General features: G+C 54.9%; 4 protein-coding genes across 4 annotated transcripts; 1 reads left to right on the forward strand and 3 right to left on the reverse strand.

Moving 5' to 3' along the window:
• Positions 1-106: 106 nt before the first annotated feature.
• On the reverse strand, positions 107-5,338 carry UV8b_04272 (uncharacterized protein; the record flags this gene model as incomplete). The annotated part of the gene is made up of 2 exons (XM_043141770.1): positions 107-5,135; positions 5,271-5,338. 2 exons carry the CDS (start codon positions 5,336-5,338, stop codon positions 107-109), a joined length of 5,097 nt encoding a protein of 1,698 aa, XP_042997704.1.
• A 3,480-nt stretch (positions 5,339-8,818) lies between these two features.
• Positions 8,819-10,505, reverse strand: UV8b_04273 (uncharacterized protein; the record flags this gene model as incomplete). Its single annotated transcript, XM_043141771.1, has 3 exons — positions 8,819-8,894; positions 8,973-10,317; positions 10,496-10,505. 3 exons carry the CDS (start codon positions 10,503-10,505, stop codon positions 8,819-8,821), a joined length of 1,431 nt encoding a protein of 476 aa, XP_042997705.1.
• A 550-nt stretch (positions 10,506-11,055) lies between these two features.
• UV8b_04274 (uncharacterized protein) lies at positions 11,056-12,522 on the forward strand (the record flags this gene model as incomplete). Its single annotated transcript, XM_043141772.1, has 2 exons — positions 11,056-11,127; positions 11,200-12,522. The coding sequence occupies 2 exons, from the start codon at positions 11,056-11,058 to the stop codon at positions 12,520-12,522; spliced, it is 1,395 nt and encodes a 464-aa protein (XP_042997706.1).
• A 655-nt stretch (positions 12,523-13,177) lies between these two features.
• On the reverse strand, positions 13,178-13,743 carry UV8b_04275 (uncharacterized protein; the record flags this gene model as incomplete). Its single annotated transcript, XM_043141773.1, has 2 exons — positions 13,178-13,244; positions 13,352-13,743. The coding sequence occupies 2 exons, from the start codon at positions 13,741-13,743 to the stop codon at positions 13,178-13,180; spliced, it is 459 nt and encodes a 152-aa protein (XP_042997707.1).
• Between the last annotated feature and the right edge of the window lie 786 nt (positions 13,744-14,529).

The raw sequence follows: 14,529 nt of genomic DNA on the forward strand, positions 1-14,529 counted from the left end.
TTTTCTTCTTTCCTTTTTAAAAAAAAAAAAAAGGGAAAAAAAGGGACGCCTCGCCAGAGAACTTGCTGCTGCCCTTACCCTCTCTCCGTTTTCATCCTGGCCCCCATCAGGAGTCGCTCACATCCACGAGCTTATCCTCGTCCCACTTCTTCTTCGCCGTCTTGACCAGCACGTCGAGCTCGCCGCTCATCTCGCACATGCTGTAAAACTGCCCCTCTTGGTCTCTGATGAGTTCCCACGGATGTCCAAACTGCTTCACCTCCCCGTGGTCCAGGACCAGCACCTTGTCGTAGTCCGCAATCGTTTGCAAGCGATGGGCGATCGTGATGACGGTGCCTGTGAGCTCGCGGATCGTTCCTTGAATCTTGGCGTCCGTGTTGTAGTCGATGGATGCCGTGGCCTCGTCCATCACCAGCAGAGTCGGCTTCTTGAGCATGGCTCGTGCCAGGCACAGCAGCTGTCGTTGGCCCTGGGATAGGTTCGAGCCCGACTCGGCCACTGGCGACGACAGGTCCAAGAAGACGTTCTTGTTCGTCATCACGGAAGGCGCCGGGGAGCTCGTCGCTTTTGATCCCGGCGTGGCCGCGTTTGCCGGCGTAGCCGAGCTGGTCCAAGATTCGCCCGGTTCGATGAGCTGAACCCGGCGAAGCGCCTCAAACACCTCGTCATCCGTGTACTGGTCAAAGGGGTCGAGGTTTGAGCGGATCGTCCCCGTAAACAGCGTTGGATCCTGGGGCACAATCGTGATTTTCTCCCGCAAGTCACGCAAGCCAATCTCTCCAATGGTCACGCCGTCAATCAGGATCCGACCCTTCTCAGCCTCGAGCGCCCGGAAGATGGCCAGCGCCAACGAACTCTTGCCAGCACCGGTCCGCCCAACAATGCCCACCTTCTCCCTGGCGTTGATCTTGAGGCTGATGCTCTTGAGCACCGGGTCCAGATCTTTCCGATAACGGGTGCTGTAGTCGACAAACTCGACGTTTCCCTTGTCCGGCCACGACTCGGGAGGTCGGTTCTTCTCCACCACAGGCTCGGCTTCCTGTTCCAGCTCGAGGTACTCCTTGACACGCTCCATCGCGTTCATGTTTTGTTCGTTCATCCCGTACAACCGTACGAGCCAGAGCACGTTCTCGGTAAAGTTCATGGCGTAGCTCAGAGAGATGCCCGCAGCGCCAGCGTCGATCTTGCCCAGACTCAGAATGATGAAGAGCCCTGCCGAGAAAGACACCATGTTGCCCAGCAAGTCGGCCCGGAACGCGAGCCATCTGTTACAGGCCCACAAGTACAGAAACGGCCGGTTTTGCGTGTTGACCTTGGCCAGGTTGTCGCGGATAAATCGCCGCTCGTCGCCGTAAGCTCGGATCGTGGTCATGCCACTCAACGTCTCGCCAAACTGCTGGAACAGAGGGCTGCGCTGCACAGACTCGAGCCGTTTCAGGTCGCGCGAGGCGCGAAGATAGAACGCGGCCACAAAGTAGAAGATGGCTGCGATCAAGGCGGCAGCAATCAAGAATCCGGGCGTGATGTATGCTATGAGCACAATGGTGATCAAAAGAGACAAGGCGCACGACATGACGCCAATGGCGGTGGCGGCGATTTCTTGATCTACCGCCTCGAGGTCCTTGCTGAACCGGTTCATCAGCTGACCGAGCGGCGTCACGTCGAAAAACTTGAACTTGGCTCGGGTGACGGCGCATATGAGCCGGTCATGCAGCTTCCTGGACGCCGTGAGAGAGCCGTAGAAGATCCAGACATCGCGGACAAAGGCGGCAAAGGCACCGAGAACGCCAATCACGGCCAGCCCAAGCAGGTAGTAGGCGACGTTGACAGACGGGCTTGCCAGTGCGGACAGGGGCATTTGCCAGTCCGCCTTGGCCCCGGCGGACGGGCCGGGAATGGTGCTGCTGCCACCTAGGCGAGCGATGGAGGCCCAGGAGCCCTTGGAGAATGCCTCAGCGCCATAAGAGTGGGACAATGAACCTAGGGCAACCGCGGTTTCTTCCCGGACGTACTGGTTCGCCCACTGCCTCACCCAGACGTTGGTTGCGACCGTCGCCAGTTGCTGGAGGTTGAAGACGATGACGGCCAGAACCCAAAACCACCAGGGTCCCATGGATCGCATGTAGACCTTCATCACGGGCCATTTGACCGCACCGGACGCCTTGCTCTCATCCATGGCATCCGCTTGAGGCTTTTTTACCTTGTCCTTCTTGGAAGCAGTGCTGCCATTTGGGGAATCGCCGCTGCTGTTGACCACGGTCCCCTCCTCGCCAACGCTCGACGGCACCCGTGAAGGCACTCGCGAAGCGGCCCGGGAGCCCGACGAAGAAGCGGGGCGCGACTTCTGGATCTCTTCGCCCAACAGTCCGGAGGCGACAACGGCTTGTGCGGACCCCTGGCAGGCCACCCGGCCATTGTCCAGGAAGACGACGTAGTCTGCCGCGGGGACGCAGAGAGCCACATTGTGCGTGACAAGAATGCACGTTCTGTTGCCCATTAGCGGACCGCGTATGCAGTTGGTGAAGATCCATTGAGCGGTGTGAGAGTCGACGGCACTTAAGCAGTCGTCCATCAGAACATGAGCCGAGTTGGAGTAGAGAGCGCGGGCCAGGGAGATGCGCTGTTTTTGACCGCCGGAAAGCGTGATGCCCTTTTCTCCAACCAGGGTCTCGTCACCGTGGTCCAGAATCTCCAGGTCACGCTCCAGTGCGCAAGCGACAATGACTTCTCGGTACCGTTTCGGGTTATATGGCGCGGCAAACAGGATATTCTCGCGGATATTCGCATTGACAAGCCAGGCAGACTGCGCAACGTAGGCGATGGTGTCGGCCAGTCCCGTTTCCGGATCAGGCCTGACGTCTTCTCGGCTGCGACCGCCGGGGCAATGCACCCTACCATTCATGAGCGTCATTTCACCCAAAAGGCCCATTAGCATGGATGATTTGCCGCTTCCAGTGCTGCCTGCAATGATGTTTAGCTTTCCGATCTGGAAGTCAACATTCAAATCCAGAAGCCGGAAAGCCCTCGACCCATCTTCGGCGACAGTGTCCCTGCCGCCCCAAATCAGGGTCGCGTCCTTGAACCCAATGCGCTTCACACCACACTCGTCGACGTTGTCCTCTCCTAGCTGCTCGTACTTTTCGGTTTCGGCCTCGTTCAAGAATTCTTCCACGCGGTCGATGGAGACCTTGGCTTCCTGGACGTGGGCAAACATGTCACCGAGTTGGTCAAGAGGAACTCTGAGAAGCATAAAGAGGGAGATGGCTGTGAAGGCGATGGAAGGGTAAAGCGGCTTTTTTTCGATGAGCGTGTATACGAGGAACGAGAAGAAGGTGATGAGGACCGGGACAGAGTTCCAGATGGCCACTGCGCAAGCCCAGAGGGTGAACCGTGACCGCAGGGCCTTGAGCTCGGCTTCTCGCTTCTCATCAATGATGCGCCCAAAGCGTTCCTCCCATGCAAAATACTTGATGATTCGAATGTTTTGAAGGACTTCGTTGGTGACATTGATTCGCTTGTCAGTGGCGGCCATGATGTTCTTGGAGGTGATGTTGAATCCTTTGGCAAGGAAATAGTTTACGGGAAGCAAGAAGACCATGACGACCAGACCTGGGATGGCGCTCAACCCCATAACCTGCCACAGCAGGACGACGGAAACCACAAGCTGCATGGGGGCAGACGCGCAAAGGAAGTGCAGGTATGCCGTAACCTCCGAGACTTTGAAGCTGTCGACAGACATGAGGTTGATGATGGTCCCCAGGTTGGCCTGGTCGTCCTCGACGGCAGGCTTGTTGTTGTTGTCGTCATTGGCGCCGCTAGCCGACTCAGCATCACTGGACCCGGCGCTTTGGTTCTTGTTGCGCTTCCTCAGGCCCAAAGCGCCCCTTAATTTCTTGGCAAGCGTGTTCTCGTTGCCGGATTCTTCGCCGTGCTTGGCTTTGGCGGCTTTGCCATCCAAGAGAACCTTGTCCTTGCCGGCTGCAGCCTTCCGCCGAAGGGCCTTGGCATAGATGTCACCGATGATGATGGCGCGGATTCTGATGCAGATCCTCCGCCCAGTCCACAGAGCCGCGTTGTCGGCATAAGATCGAATAGTGTCGAGGACCGGGAGGCCAATAACATATAGCCAGAGGACGTTGATGGGTGCACGGTCGGGTTGCTCGACGTATTCGAGAATAGCCTTCAAGAGGAGGGTTGGGGCAAAGGTGAACAGACCAGAAACGAAGGCCATGAAGCACTGAAAAAGCAGCATGCGCTTAAAGGTTTTGAGCATGTGCCAGGCGAGACTGCCAGTCCTCCTCAGTTGGCGGTAATCGGCAATGACGGCGGCGGCTTTGTCTTTGGGCAGCAAATTCCAGACGTCGTTGATCTCGATCGTTTTTTTCCAGCCCTTGTACACAATGGCGTCGACCCAGGAGAACGTGGCCAAGGAGAAGAGGCTGGCCAGTGGCTCTTTTGAAGGCTCGATTCCATCCTCCCACTCCATCAAGACAGTCTTGTTTCCCTTTCTCATGGTGGCAGCGAGCGCAAAAAGCAAGGAAACCAGTCCAAACTCGCTACAGCTTAGAGCTTGCACCAGCTTTGAGCTGGGGTGGATGAGGGCAGAGCGGAAAACGACGAGTTGGAAGACCCAGCTCGAACCGTAGATGCTGGCGGTGTGGTTCCAGAGATGGGGGATTCGCCATTTCGTACCGCCAAGGAGCAGCCGCAGGGAAGCCAGGACGAGAGCGTAGATCCAAGTGACAATGCCGGCGATGGCTGCAAATCGTCCAGCAGGACCATATGCGCCCTTGATCAAGGCAACTACATTGATGGCAACCAGCCCGATGATGGCGAGCTCTTCAACAACCTGGCAGGCTCGCTGTCCAAGGGGCGCATCAGCTTCGACTACAGATCCTCTACTGATGGTCTTGGCCAGGGCTAGTCGGCCGTCGTGGATCTCGAGGTCTGCGTCAGCCTCGCTGTCCTGGCCATCGTCGTCCACGGCGGCATCAGGGGGCAGGGCGGTATGGTCGGTTCTGACGGGTGTGTACCCTCTGGGATGGCCAGAGAAAAGCAAGCGACTAGCGTTGGACCAGACCAGACGGATAAAGGATACTACAATGACGGCCAAAGGAAAAAGAACTTTGAGGTAGCTGCATGGAGGCACCAGCGTTAGCAAATTTTGTCTGGTTCCGTACGGAGTAGACAGACGAATTACAGCAGAACACGACTGGGTTGGGTTTTGTTGGTACTGGAAGCAGATGGGTAAAATCCCATGTCAGACGTACTCTTGCTGAAAACACAAGGTGAGGTCATCGACCCTCCACAATGGCCAAGAACATTGGGCAAATCCCATGGTCGAACAGGAAAGGCCTTGTTTGATTGCCGGGAGGCCAAGTTTAGCTCTCTTGGAAAGGCGGAAGCACGCACGCACCTGCACCCACCGAAGGCTTTGCAGAAGGTGGTGGTGGCGGTGGTGGTGGGAGGAGGAGAGATGACGGGAGCTTTGCCCGCGCTGGACTCGGGACTCGAACTCGAACTCGAACTCGGTTTGCGACGCTAGAGCAATGAGGTTTCAATGGCTGGTATTTGTGTGCCTGTGCGTGATTGCGTGAGTGGGAGCGCGCGAATGAGTGTTGAGTGGTTGGAGCGGCGAGAGAGACGGGCGGATCGAGGTAAGTCTGGTCTGGTCGTTCGTCTGGTATGTTGCTATGTATGTATCAGCAGGCACGCGCCAGGTTCTCGGGCTCGCGGAGGGGCGGGCGGAGGGGAATTGGCCGGCTGGAACTCGGTAGTATTCTAAAGGACCGAGAGCCGCGGCCGAGAGAGACAGAGACAGACAGGGCTGCGTGGTAACTGCTGGCTGTTTCAAAGGTTGGTCAAAATAAATAAATCTGCACCTGCACATGTTGTGCCCAGGACGCGTGGGGGCTGGAGCCTGTAGGGGCTGGAGCCTGGCGGCGGCAACAGTGGCCCACGGGGCTCACTCAGGCCACCAATTGGGTCGAATTGAACCAGTCTCCATTCGGACATGCGGCAGGGCGCGGAGGGGGGGGGGACTTCCGGGACTAACCAGGAAAATGGCCGAGCAGAAGAAGAAGCTTTGGATGGATGTTTGTTTTGTTTCCTCTTGGCAGGTCACCCGACCGACTTCGAGAGGTCGGACCAGACTGGATGGAATGGAATGCACAGGGATTCCTGCACAATTGTTGGCCTGTTTTCCGCTTTCCGTTTTTCCGTATCCGCTTGGTGTGATGTGATGCCTACACGTTTGCTGTCCAGCAAACGGCAAACGGCTAGGCTGCGAGGCTGGAAATTCGGAGTCGATGAGCAGCCAGGGCCAGCTTTAACGAAGCCCAGGACAGGACGGTGGGGGTAAAAACGGGGCCGAGGAGAAAGCCCCGACCGAGAGTGCCAGATGGAGGACAAAGGGTGGGGGTGCGGGGGGGGGAGCGCGCGGGCGCAAGAGAGAGAGAGAGAGAGAGAAAGAAAGCACCCAAGTTTCGTAAAAAAAAAAAAAAAGAAAAAAAAAGAAAAGAATAAAACCTGCAAAACTCAGCAATTCCTCGGGGGGGGAGCAGCGGGTAGATAGATGATATGGGTTTTGCCTCGCCCTTTTTTCCAAGTCTGAAAACAGAAGCCGACACTGTACTCTGCCGCCAAAAACTCTTCCTCCAGCCTCGACTAACCTGACCTGGCGCTGGTCTCGTTCTGCCCCGCCGCCCTGTCAGATGTTCCTTGCCGCCCAGAGGCTGGCTTATCTTGGGAGCCAGGCTGCTAGCTTAGTGGACCAGCTCTGACGGATCTGTGATCAATTCGGTCTCAGAGTCACAGGCCGTGCTCGTGCTGTATTGTGGTTGGTGGGGGGGAGGGGGGGGGCCTACCCCTGTCGAACCTCTGGGTGGCGCTCTGCACAGAGTTCCAAATCAACCAGAGGCATCAGAGAGGCTCACTGCAAAGCAGCGGTGCCCTTGGTTTCCCTTTTTTTCTCGCCTTTTTCCCTTATTCCCAGGCCGGCAGAGTGACCGTGACGATGCGCTTCAGAATTCGTCGTCTGATGTGTCAGGGTCCATCTATCTCACTTTTCGTCAACAATTGTTTTGCGCAGAGGTCGGCTCTCCAAAGCATTTGATACACGTCAACTGCCTACCAAGGTAAGGTAAGGTAGTTGGCCATTCTCCTTGAGCCCAGGCATTTGCTGGTCAACCAGCGGCAGTGGCAGGTTCAAAATGCTGGGGCCTGGCCGGTGAAGAAGCAAGTCATAGTCGAGGCAATGATCGTCATAAGTCAGCCACGCCAACCCCAGCGCTGACCTACCTAATTAATGTAGGTCAACTGCCTCCGTACAAGTTTTGCCGACTTCCCGGCGCCTCCTTCCCCCCCCTATACCCCAAACCCCAGATTGCTCCAGTCCCTATGACTCTCCGCACAAAGGGAAAGAAGGCAAACATGAAGCCATCGCGACTTCTTTGATCCTGTCCATCACCGGAGCTTCATCGCATGTCCCAATTGCCATGTCCCCATACCGCACGCGCATCGTCTTCAGCCTGTGTTCAACCTGCAGACCCGGCCGCCGGCTGACAGCTTTGACCAGACTAGACTAGACTAGACTATACTAGACTAGACTAGACTATACCTATACTAGCCTGGCTGGCTGGCTGGTCGGCCCGCACCTCGAGCTTCAACAACGTGCCCAACGCGCTCTTCAACCAAGAGAACTCCAAGTCATCCCAAGACATAAGACATGGCCATTCGGGCCATTGATTGATGGCATGCCATCAACCAATAAAAGACACCCGCCTTTCTCATAGTGACTCATACACGGCCAGCAGTCACCATGACCCGGCCCAATGGGACGCCCTGTTCGTGTGGAGCTTCAGAGCTTACCCGGTTCAACCATCAAATCAACAGCTGGCAATTGGTCAATTGATGACATCGTACCATGTGTCCTGCTGCCTCGGAATGGTACCCCTCGTTGTCTGCACAGTTGTCCGCACAGTGCAAGGTTCAACCTGCATCCGCACCTCCAGCACAAACCTTTTGCATTGTGTGCAGAGATTCACCGTCTCGTTGCACTCGCCGTGTGAGTCGTGACTGTTCACAACTCCCCATGTGCGCCACCTCCACCAAGTCGCGTCCAGGTGATGGACCATGATGCAAAGCTGACAGCTGACAGCAATCCCCTCGAGGGGGGCAGTTCACACGCACATCTCCCCCGAATGCTCGTTCTATGGCTCGAGTCTGATACCCTACCCTACCCTGGAGCTGCCTTTACATTATGAAAATCGTACCGACTAGGCAACGACATCTCCATTTTTCACAACACGGTTCATCATGTCGAGGACAAGCTGTGAAGTGGTGACTGCATCAAGACGCCAGACCAGACAGAAAGCATCGCCATGAAGAATCCGCATATTCTATTTTCACTTTTATTAACCGTCATTCGAGTAAAGGCTACCATGACCCAAGAAAACAACAGAATCATTTGACCTGCTTCGCCAGATGCCATGTCCAATTTTGTAATCATCTCATGTACATCCCAGACTCCCACGATTTTTCCTTGATTTACAAAGCAACGTTCAGAAAAGAGTCAAAAAGAGCTGGGAGGGTTGCCTCCCTTCTTTCCGTATATTTATGAGATACCCCCCACTGCTGCAGTCGCGGTGTTTTTTTTTCGTTCGTGACATGACAATGTTGTACATAAACGACCCTGCCCCTTCTTATGACCAGTCCCAGAAAATCGAGCTGACAATGGCACAGACAGAGCAATTGGAAACCAAATTGCTTGACGCATTTGTTTTTTTTTTCTTCGTAGAGAATCGCAACATTTCGCAACTTAACCCATGATCATGCCCTTCATGCCAGCCAAGTCGCCTTCTTTGGCGGCGATTTCGAAGTAACCGTAGATAATACTGCACGACGGATTAGTGAACGATTTTTGGAACGGTTTCTCGCGTGATACAGAGGCGGAACTGTGATCAAGTACTTACGTCACGGCAAGGAGGGTACCGGTACCAGAGCCGAGAGCGCCGAGGAGGTCGCTGGCAACAGACAGAGCACCGATGCAGGCACCACCGAACGCGGCCGCAGTGGGAATGATGCGCTTGAGCTCCTTGTACATGCTCTGGTCACGGTGACCGGCCATGACCAGACCCTGGTCCTTGAGCTGCTTGGCAACGTCGCGAGGGCTGGAGCCGGACACCTCGATCCAAGTCTTGGAGAAAAGAGCGCAAGCGCCGAGCATGTACACGATGTACACAGCGGTGTGGATGGGATCAAGAAGTGCGTCCTTGAAGTTGAGAGGAGGGGACATGTAGTAGGCAATACCAGAGACGGCATGGAGCTGAGAGGAACCGTCGTTGGCCTCCCAAACACCGAATAGGCGGACCAAGAGGTTCTCGGAGAATCGCGAGTACATCATCTGGCTGATGAGGAAGACGTTGGAAGACAGAGCAGACTGCAACATGATGGGCATGTTGGACGTATAGAATAGGCGGACGGGGTAGGATCCACGAGCGCCGCGCTGGCGGGAGGACTTGACGGGAATTTCGACGCGGAAGCCCTGGAGGTAGATGACGGCGACGAAAACCAGGATGGTAGCCAGAAGGTTCATGATGTTGGGCAGGTTCTGTCTGTAGAAAGCCTCCTGCAGAGCACGCTGCTTGTTGGGCCACGTCATCAAAAGGTGGAAGAGGGCAATCACGGCGCCTTCGAACTCGGGGCCGCGACCAGTGTTGATCGTGGTAGGCGAGAAAGCCTTCCACATGATGGACTCGCAGATGTTGGTGGCAATGAACAGAGAGATACCGCTGCCAAGACCGTAGCCCTTCTGGAGGAGTTCATCGAGCAAAATGACAATCATGCCGGCGACAACGAGCTGGAGAATCAGGAGGAAGACGATACCAGCACCGAGGTCGGACGGGGGGCCGTAAAGACCAGTAAAGACGTAAACGGTGGCGGTACCGGCAGCCAGAATAAAGGCAAAGAGCTTTTGGGCAGTCTGGTATAGTTCGCGGTCGGACTTGAGGTCGAGATTGACGTCAATCATGTGGGTGCCGGCGAGTAGTTGGAAGACCATTCCAGAGGAAATGATGGGGGTAATACCCAGTTCCATCAAAGTTCCTCGGTTACTCGCCATTACCATTCGTAGCCAGTATAGAGGATCAGAGTTGTCCGATGAGACGATACCGTAAAGAGGCATCTGGCTCATTACCAAGAAGATGAGGAGTGTGAGGGCGGTCCACATCAACTTCTGGTTGAAAGGGATCTTGGTTTCCGGCTGCTGAACCTCGGGGAGGAACGGCACAAACGGCTTGACCAGGTCAAGAAATCGGACTTTTTCGAGCACATAAGACGTCAGCACAATATTCGACGAGACCAATTGCCCATATATTGGCGGGGCTCAACCCATGTGCGGTGTTCCCAAAGCTTTGCTGCGAAGCGTCAAAGCTTCTGCCCAACCACACCACAGACTTTGCGACATGAGGAGACACCACGCGGAAAGAGGACTCACGGGAACTCATGGTGGCGGTTGTGCTGGCGGCCACGCAGGATAAAGAAATGAAGGAAAAGAACGACAAGCTAATTCATTCAATGGGGGGGGGGGGTAAGAAGAGGAAAGGAAATCGAGCTGGCAATGAGCCCGGGAAGCGGGTTATTGCGAGGTGAATGATGGCAGGCGCTGAGAAAGGGGAGGTAAGCAATCTGTCTTCATTGTAGATGTGGCCAGTCGAAAAGCAACCAGGGCAGCACGTGACCCTGCGCTCCTCCACCAGACTCTTCAAAAGTGACTGGGCCCCTAGGGGTGCCACCAGCGTCTCGAGCTAATGCCCTACCTATATTACAGAATGTACTCCGTACCTCTTATTAAGTAAGCTGCCCTACTTGGCTGAATGGGGAGAAAAACTCCTGGCAATCGATAAGTCATCCAGTAAAACTCCCAGGACCACCTTGTCCAGCACAAATCACACATATGCTTAACGAGACTGGGAAAACTCGTACTATGCAGCCGAGAACAGGTCATATCAAATGGGTCAACGCCTAGGGTACCTTTCCTGTCGCAATGTACCACCCATGGCGGCGATCAAAGTCCCATCGGAACCCTTGCTCGTGGTGTTGGGTTCGACCGGCACGGGAAAATCAGACGTGAGCAGCGACTTACATACTCTGTCATTGCGGCCTTTTCTTCACAGAAGACTGACTTGATCGCGTGCGAAGCTAGCTGTGGAGCTCGCCCAAAGGTTCAAAGGCGAAATCATCAACTCAGATGCCATGCAGCTATACCATGGCCAGCCCATCATTACTAACAAAATCACAGCTGCCGAGCAAAAGGGTATCCCGCACCATCTTCTCGGCCATATTCCCCGCCACGAAGCACCCTGGGACGTGGAACGCTACAAAAGGGAAGCCAGCAGGGTGATGGCAGAGATTCGCTCAAGAGGCAACCTACCTATCCTTGTGGGCGGAACGCAGTATTATGTCGATTCCCTTCTCTTCGCCGATGTCATCCTCGATGGAGTCCAGCATCAGCTTGACCCAACCAAGTCGTTCCCCGTGCTTGACCAACCTACAGAAGTTCTCCTTGAAGAGCTCCGAAAATGCGATCCTGTCCTGGCAGACCGATGGCATCCCAACGACCGGCGCAAAATCTCACGGTCTCTCGAGATTTTCTTACAGACTGGCAAGCCAGCGTCCCAATTCTACGCGGAGCAAGAAGCGCGCAAATCTGCCTTGGCAAAATGCGACGGGGCCACCAGGCAGCCCTGGGAGAAGCTTCTGTTTTGGGTGTACTCGGACAAAGAGGTTCTGCGGGACCGTTTGGACAAGCGGGTTGATGAAATGTGCCGGGCGGGGCTCATGGACGAAGTTGGGGAGCTGAACTCTTTCAAGAAAGACATGGAAGGCAAAGGAGAGTCTCTGGACACGACAAAGGGTATTTTCCAATCAATTGGGTACAAACAATTTGAGCCATACCTGCAAGCGCTTGATGAAGGCGCAGATGCCAAAAAGGTGAAGCAATTGAACCTGGCAGGGCTGGAGGACATGAAAGTCGCGACGAAGCAGTACGCAAACTACCAAAACAAGTGGATTCGCCTGAAGCTGATGCGCCGGCTACAGGATGAGGGGGTCCATGCCGTCAACTGTTTATACCTAGTTGATAGCACGGCTCTGTCCGAGTTCCAGAAGAACGTGGTCGAGCCTGCTGCCGAAGTCACGCGGCTTTTTCTTGGAGGAAAACCACGCCCCGCCGCTGTAGATCTATCAGACGTGGCGAGGCGAGTGCTTACGACTGCGGTTGAGCCGCCGCCCAGGGAAACGCTCGTCAAAAGGACATGCGAGTTGTGCCAGACGGTGTTGGTGACAGAGGAAGCATGGCAGAGACACATGAAAAGTAGGAGTCACCGGCGTGCCTTGAAGAAGACCAGCAACTTGGCATCGGTTGCTGCAAACAAGGGCGCAGGTGCCGCCGGCACAAGCGGTGTCGAAGCGCTTTCATCAAGGACTTCCAGTCCGGATATAGGTTGTGAATTTGCAAACTGACATCACCTCGTGGCATGTCTCGGGACATGGAGCTTGACGAACGTGAAGGGATGGAATGCAAACTGCATGGCGAGACATGCATGCGGAAAAGACGGAAGACGGGTCTTTTTGCCAACGATGAAGCAAGTTTTCTCTCCACCCCGTCGGCTTAGGGGCAGCTGGCTTGGATATTCTTGATTCCAGTTGACCTTTGTGATGGGGCGTTGCTAGCTTGCAACGCAAGTGTTGCGCATTGCTGAGATGGACTTGCTCACTGTGAAGAAAAGGCATGCGCATCCTCGGCTGAAATATTTCCGCAGGACAAGCTAGTAGATCGGGCGTTGGATATCAGTCAATGGAAAATGGAGCCAGCGACCATCAATCGAATGAATGTCATAAGGTACTGGGAACTTACGCTGACGGCGCACACAAAGCTTCTAATTCTACCATACATATCGCTGCTTGTAAGAGCGAGAGTTTCCTGGCCAGGAGCGACTTTTTTTTATGGCACGAAGGCATGGAGATTACTTGCACATCCCGGGGAGGGGTGTTACCAGCTGGCAACCCAGGATTCGGCGCTGCGCACCTTTTTCCGACTGAGAGGGCGAGTGGTTCTGCACATGGAGGGCAAATCGTGAAAATCACCTGCCCATCGTGGCGAAACTCGGTTGCACCATCACGAATGTTGATTGCAAGGAACTATTACACCGGCCTTGGCCATGAGAGTCCATATATCTGACAGCCTAGTCAAAACGAAGGACCCAAGCAAGGTCATCCGGAGGCGAGGCTTCAAGGAAGTCTCAGTCTCAAAACCACGGAACATCTCCTTCTCTCCAAGAGCCGAGCCCACCGCATGTGGCTGGTGCGAAGATTTGGCATGTTTGAGCAAGTCGAATCTGCCATCAGATGCGCTGCGAGAACAGAATCTTTGGGGGCTTGGTCAAACTGTTGTGTTGAGCGGCGCTGGACGGGCCCCCTGCCGGTTCTGTCACCATGGGGGTTTAATGCGACTGAAGCGTCCCGGTGGGTAGGCTGGTGACGGTGACACACTGACGCCGTTGGCATGTGGATGCGATCCGTGCTGACTACGGAGTAGAGTCTGGCAATTCGATGCATTCGAACCTCGACGACATCTTCTGCCTTGGCTGGGCTGTGGGCTGGGCTGTGGGCTGGACTGCGGGCTGGATTGCGACGTAAGTCCTGCATGGGCTCCAAGCAAGTCGAGGTCGATGTTGATGCCATGTGAAAGTGCGATTCCAGGCGTGTGTTGGGGTCATCACATGGGTTGATAAGGCGGTGGTAATTGGACTCGTGCGGGGTTGGACAAGGATTTATGAGGTCCTCGTCTTGGTGGTGAATGTGTGTGTCTGGTCACTACTGTAATTGCAGCTCAACAGTTTCGGCAAATGCCCTAGAAAGTATGTAGTCCGTACATCTGTGCGGCCCATTAGTCTTACGGCCGCCTATCGACCGACACATATCAACGCGCAGTAGCGGATTACTAAACACGCGGTAGTACCTACCGGCCTAGCTACCTACCTACCTATATCAGATTCACACTTAATTCAAGATACGTTTCTCCGGAGGCTACTGCGCGAGCAAAAGTCGTGATATTGTATATGCTGCTTAGGTACTTATAGAAAGATATGTGTGCTATGCGCAAAGGTACAGCCCCCTTTCAGGCTTAGCCCCTACCGCATGTTCAATAAACCATTCCTGCGTGCTTATGTTGTTCCCGTCGATCCAAGATGCATGCTGATGCTGTTGCACCCGCTTTATCAGCGTCCGACTCCTAGGCGCAAAGAACACTTGGAGACGATGCCGCCACCGCCGCAACGACCATGTTTTGGGAATCAGCAATACTCTTCAGTATCTCACCGTCTTTTCCACGTGTGGTCACGTACCAAAGGCCGCTTGGGCTACATTGCCGAACACGGGGCTAGCACGTACTCGCTACCTTAGGTATCTACCTTACCTAGGTATGTTAGGTACCAGACACGGCGCTTTCCGTTGTGGAAGTCGCGACCG

This window comes from Ustilaginoidea virens, chromosome 3 (genome assembly GCF_000687475.1).
Source record: "Ustilaginoidea virens chromosome 3, complete sequence".
NCBI classification, from domain to species: domain Eukaryota; kingdom Fungi; phylum Ascomycota; class Sordariomycetes; order Hypocreales; family Clavicipitaceae; genus Ustilaginoidea; species Ustilaginoidea virens.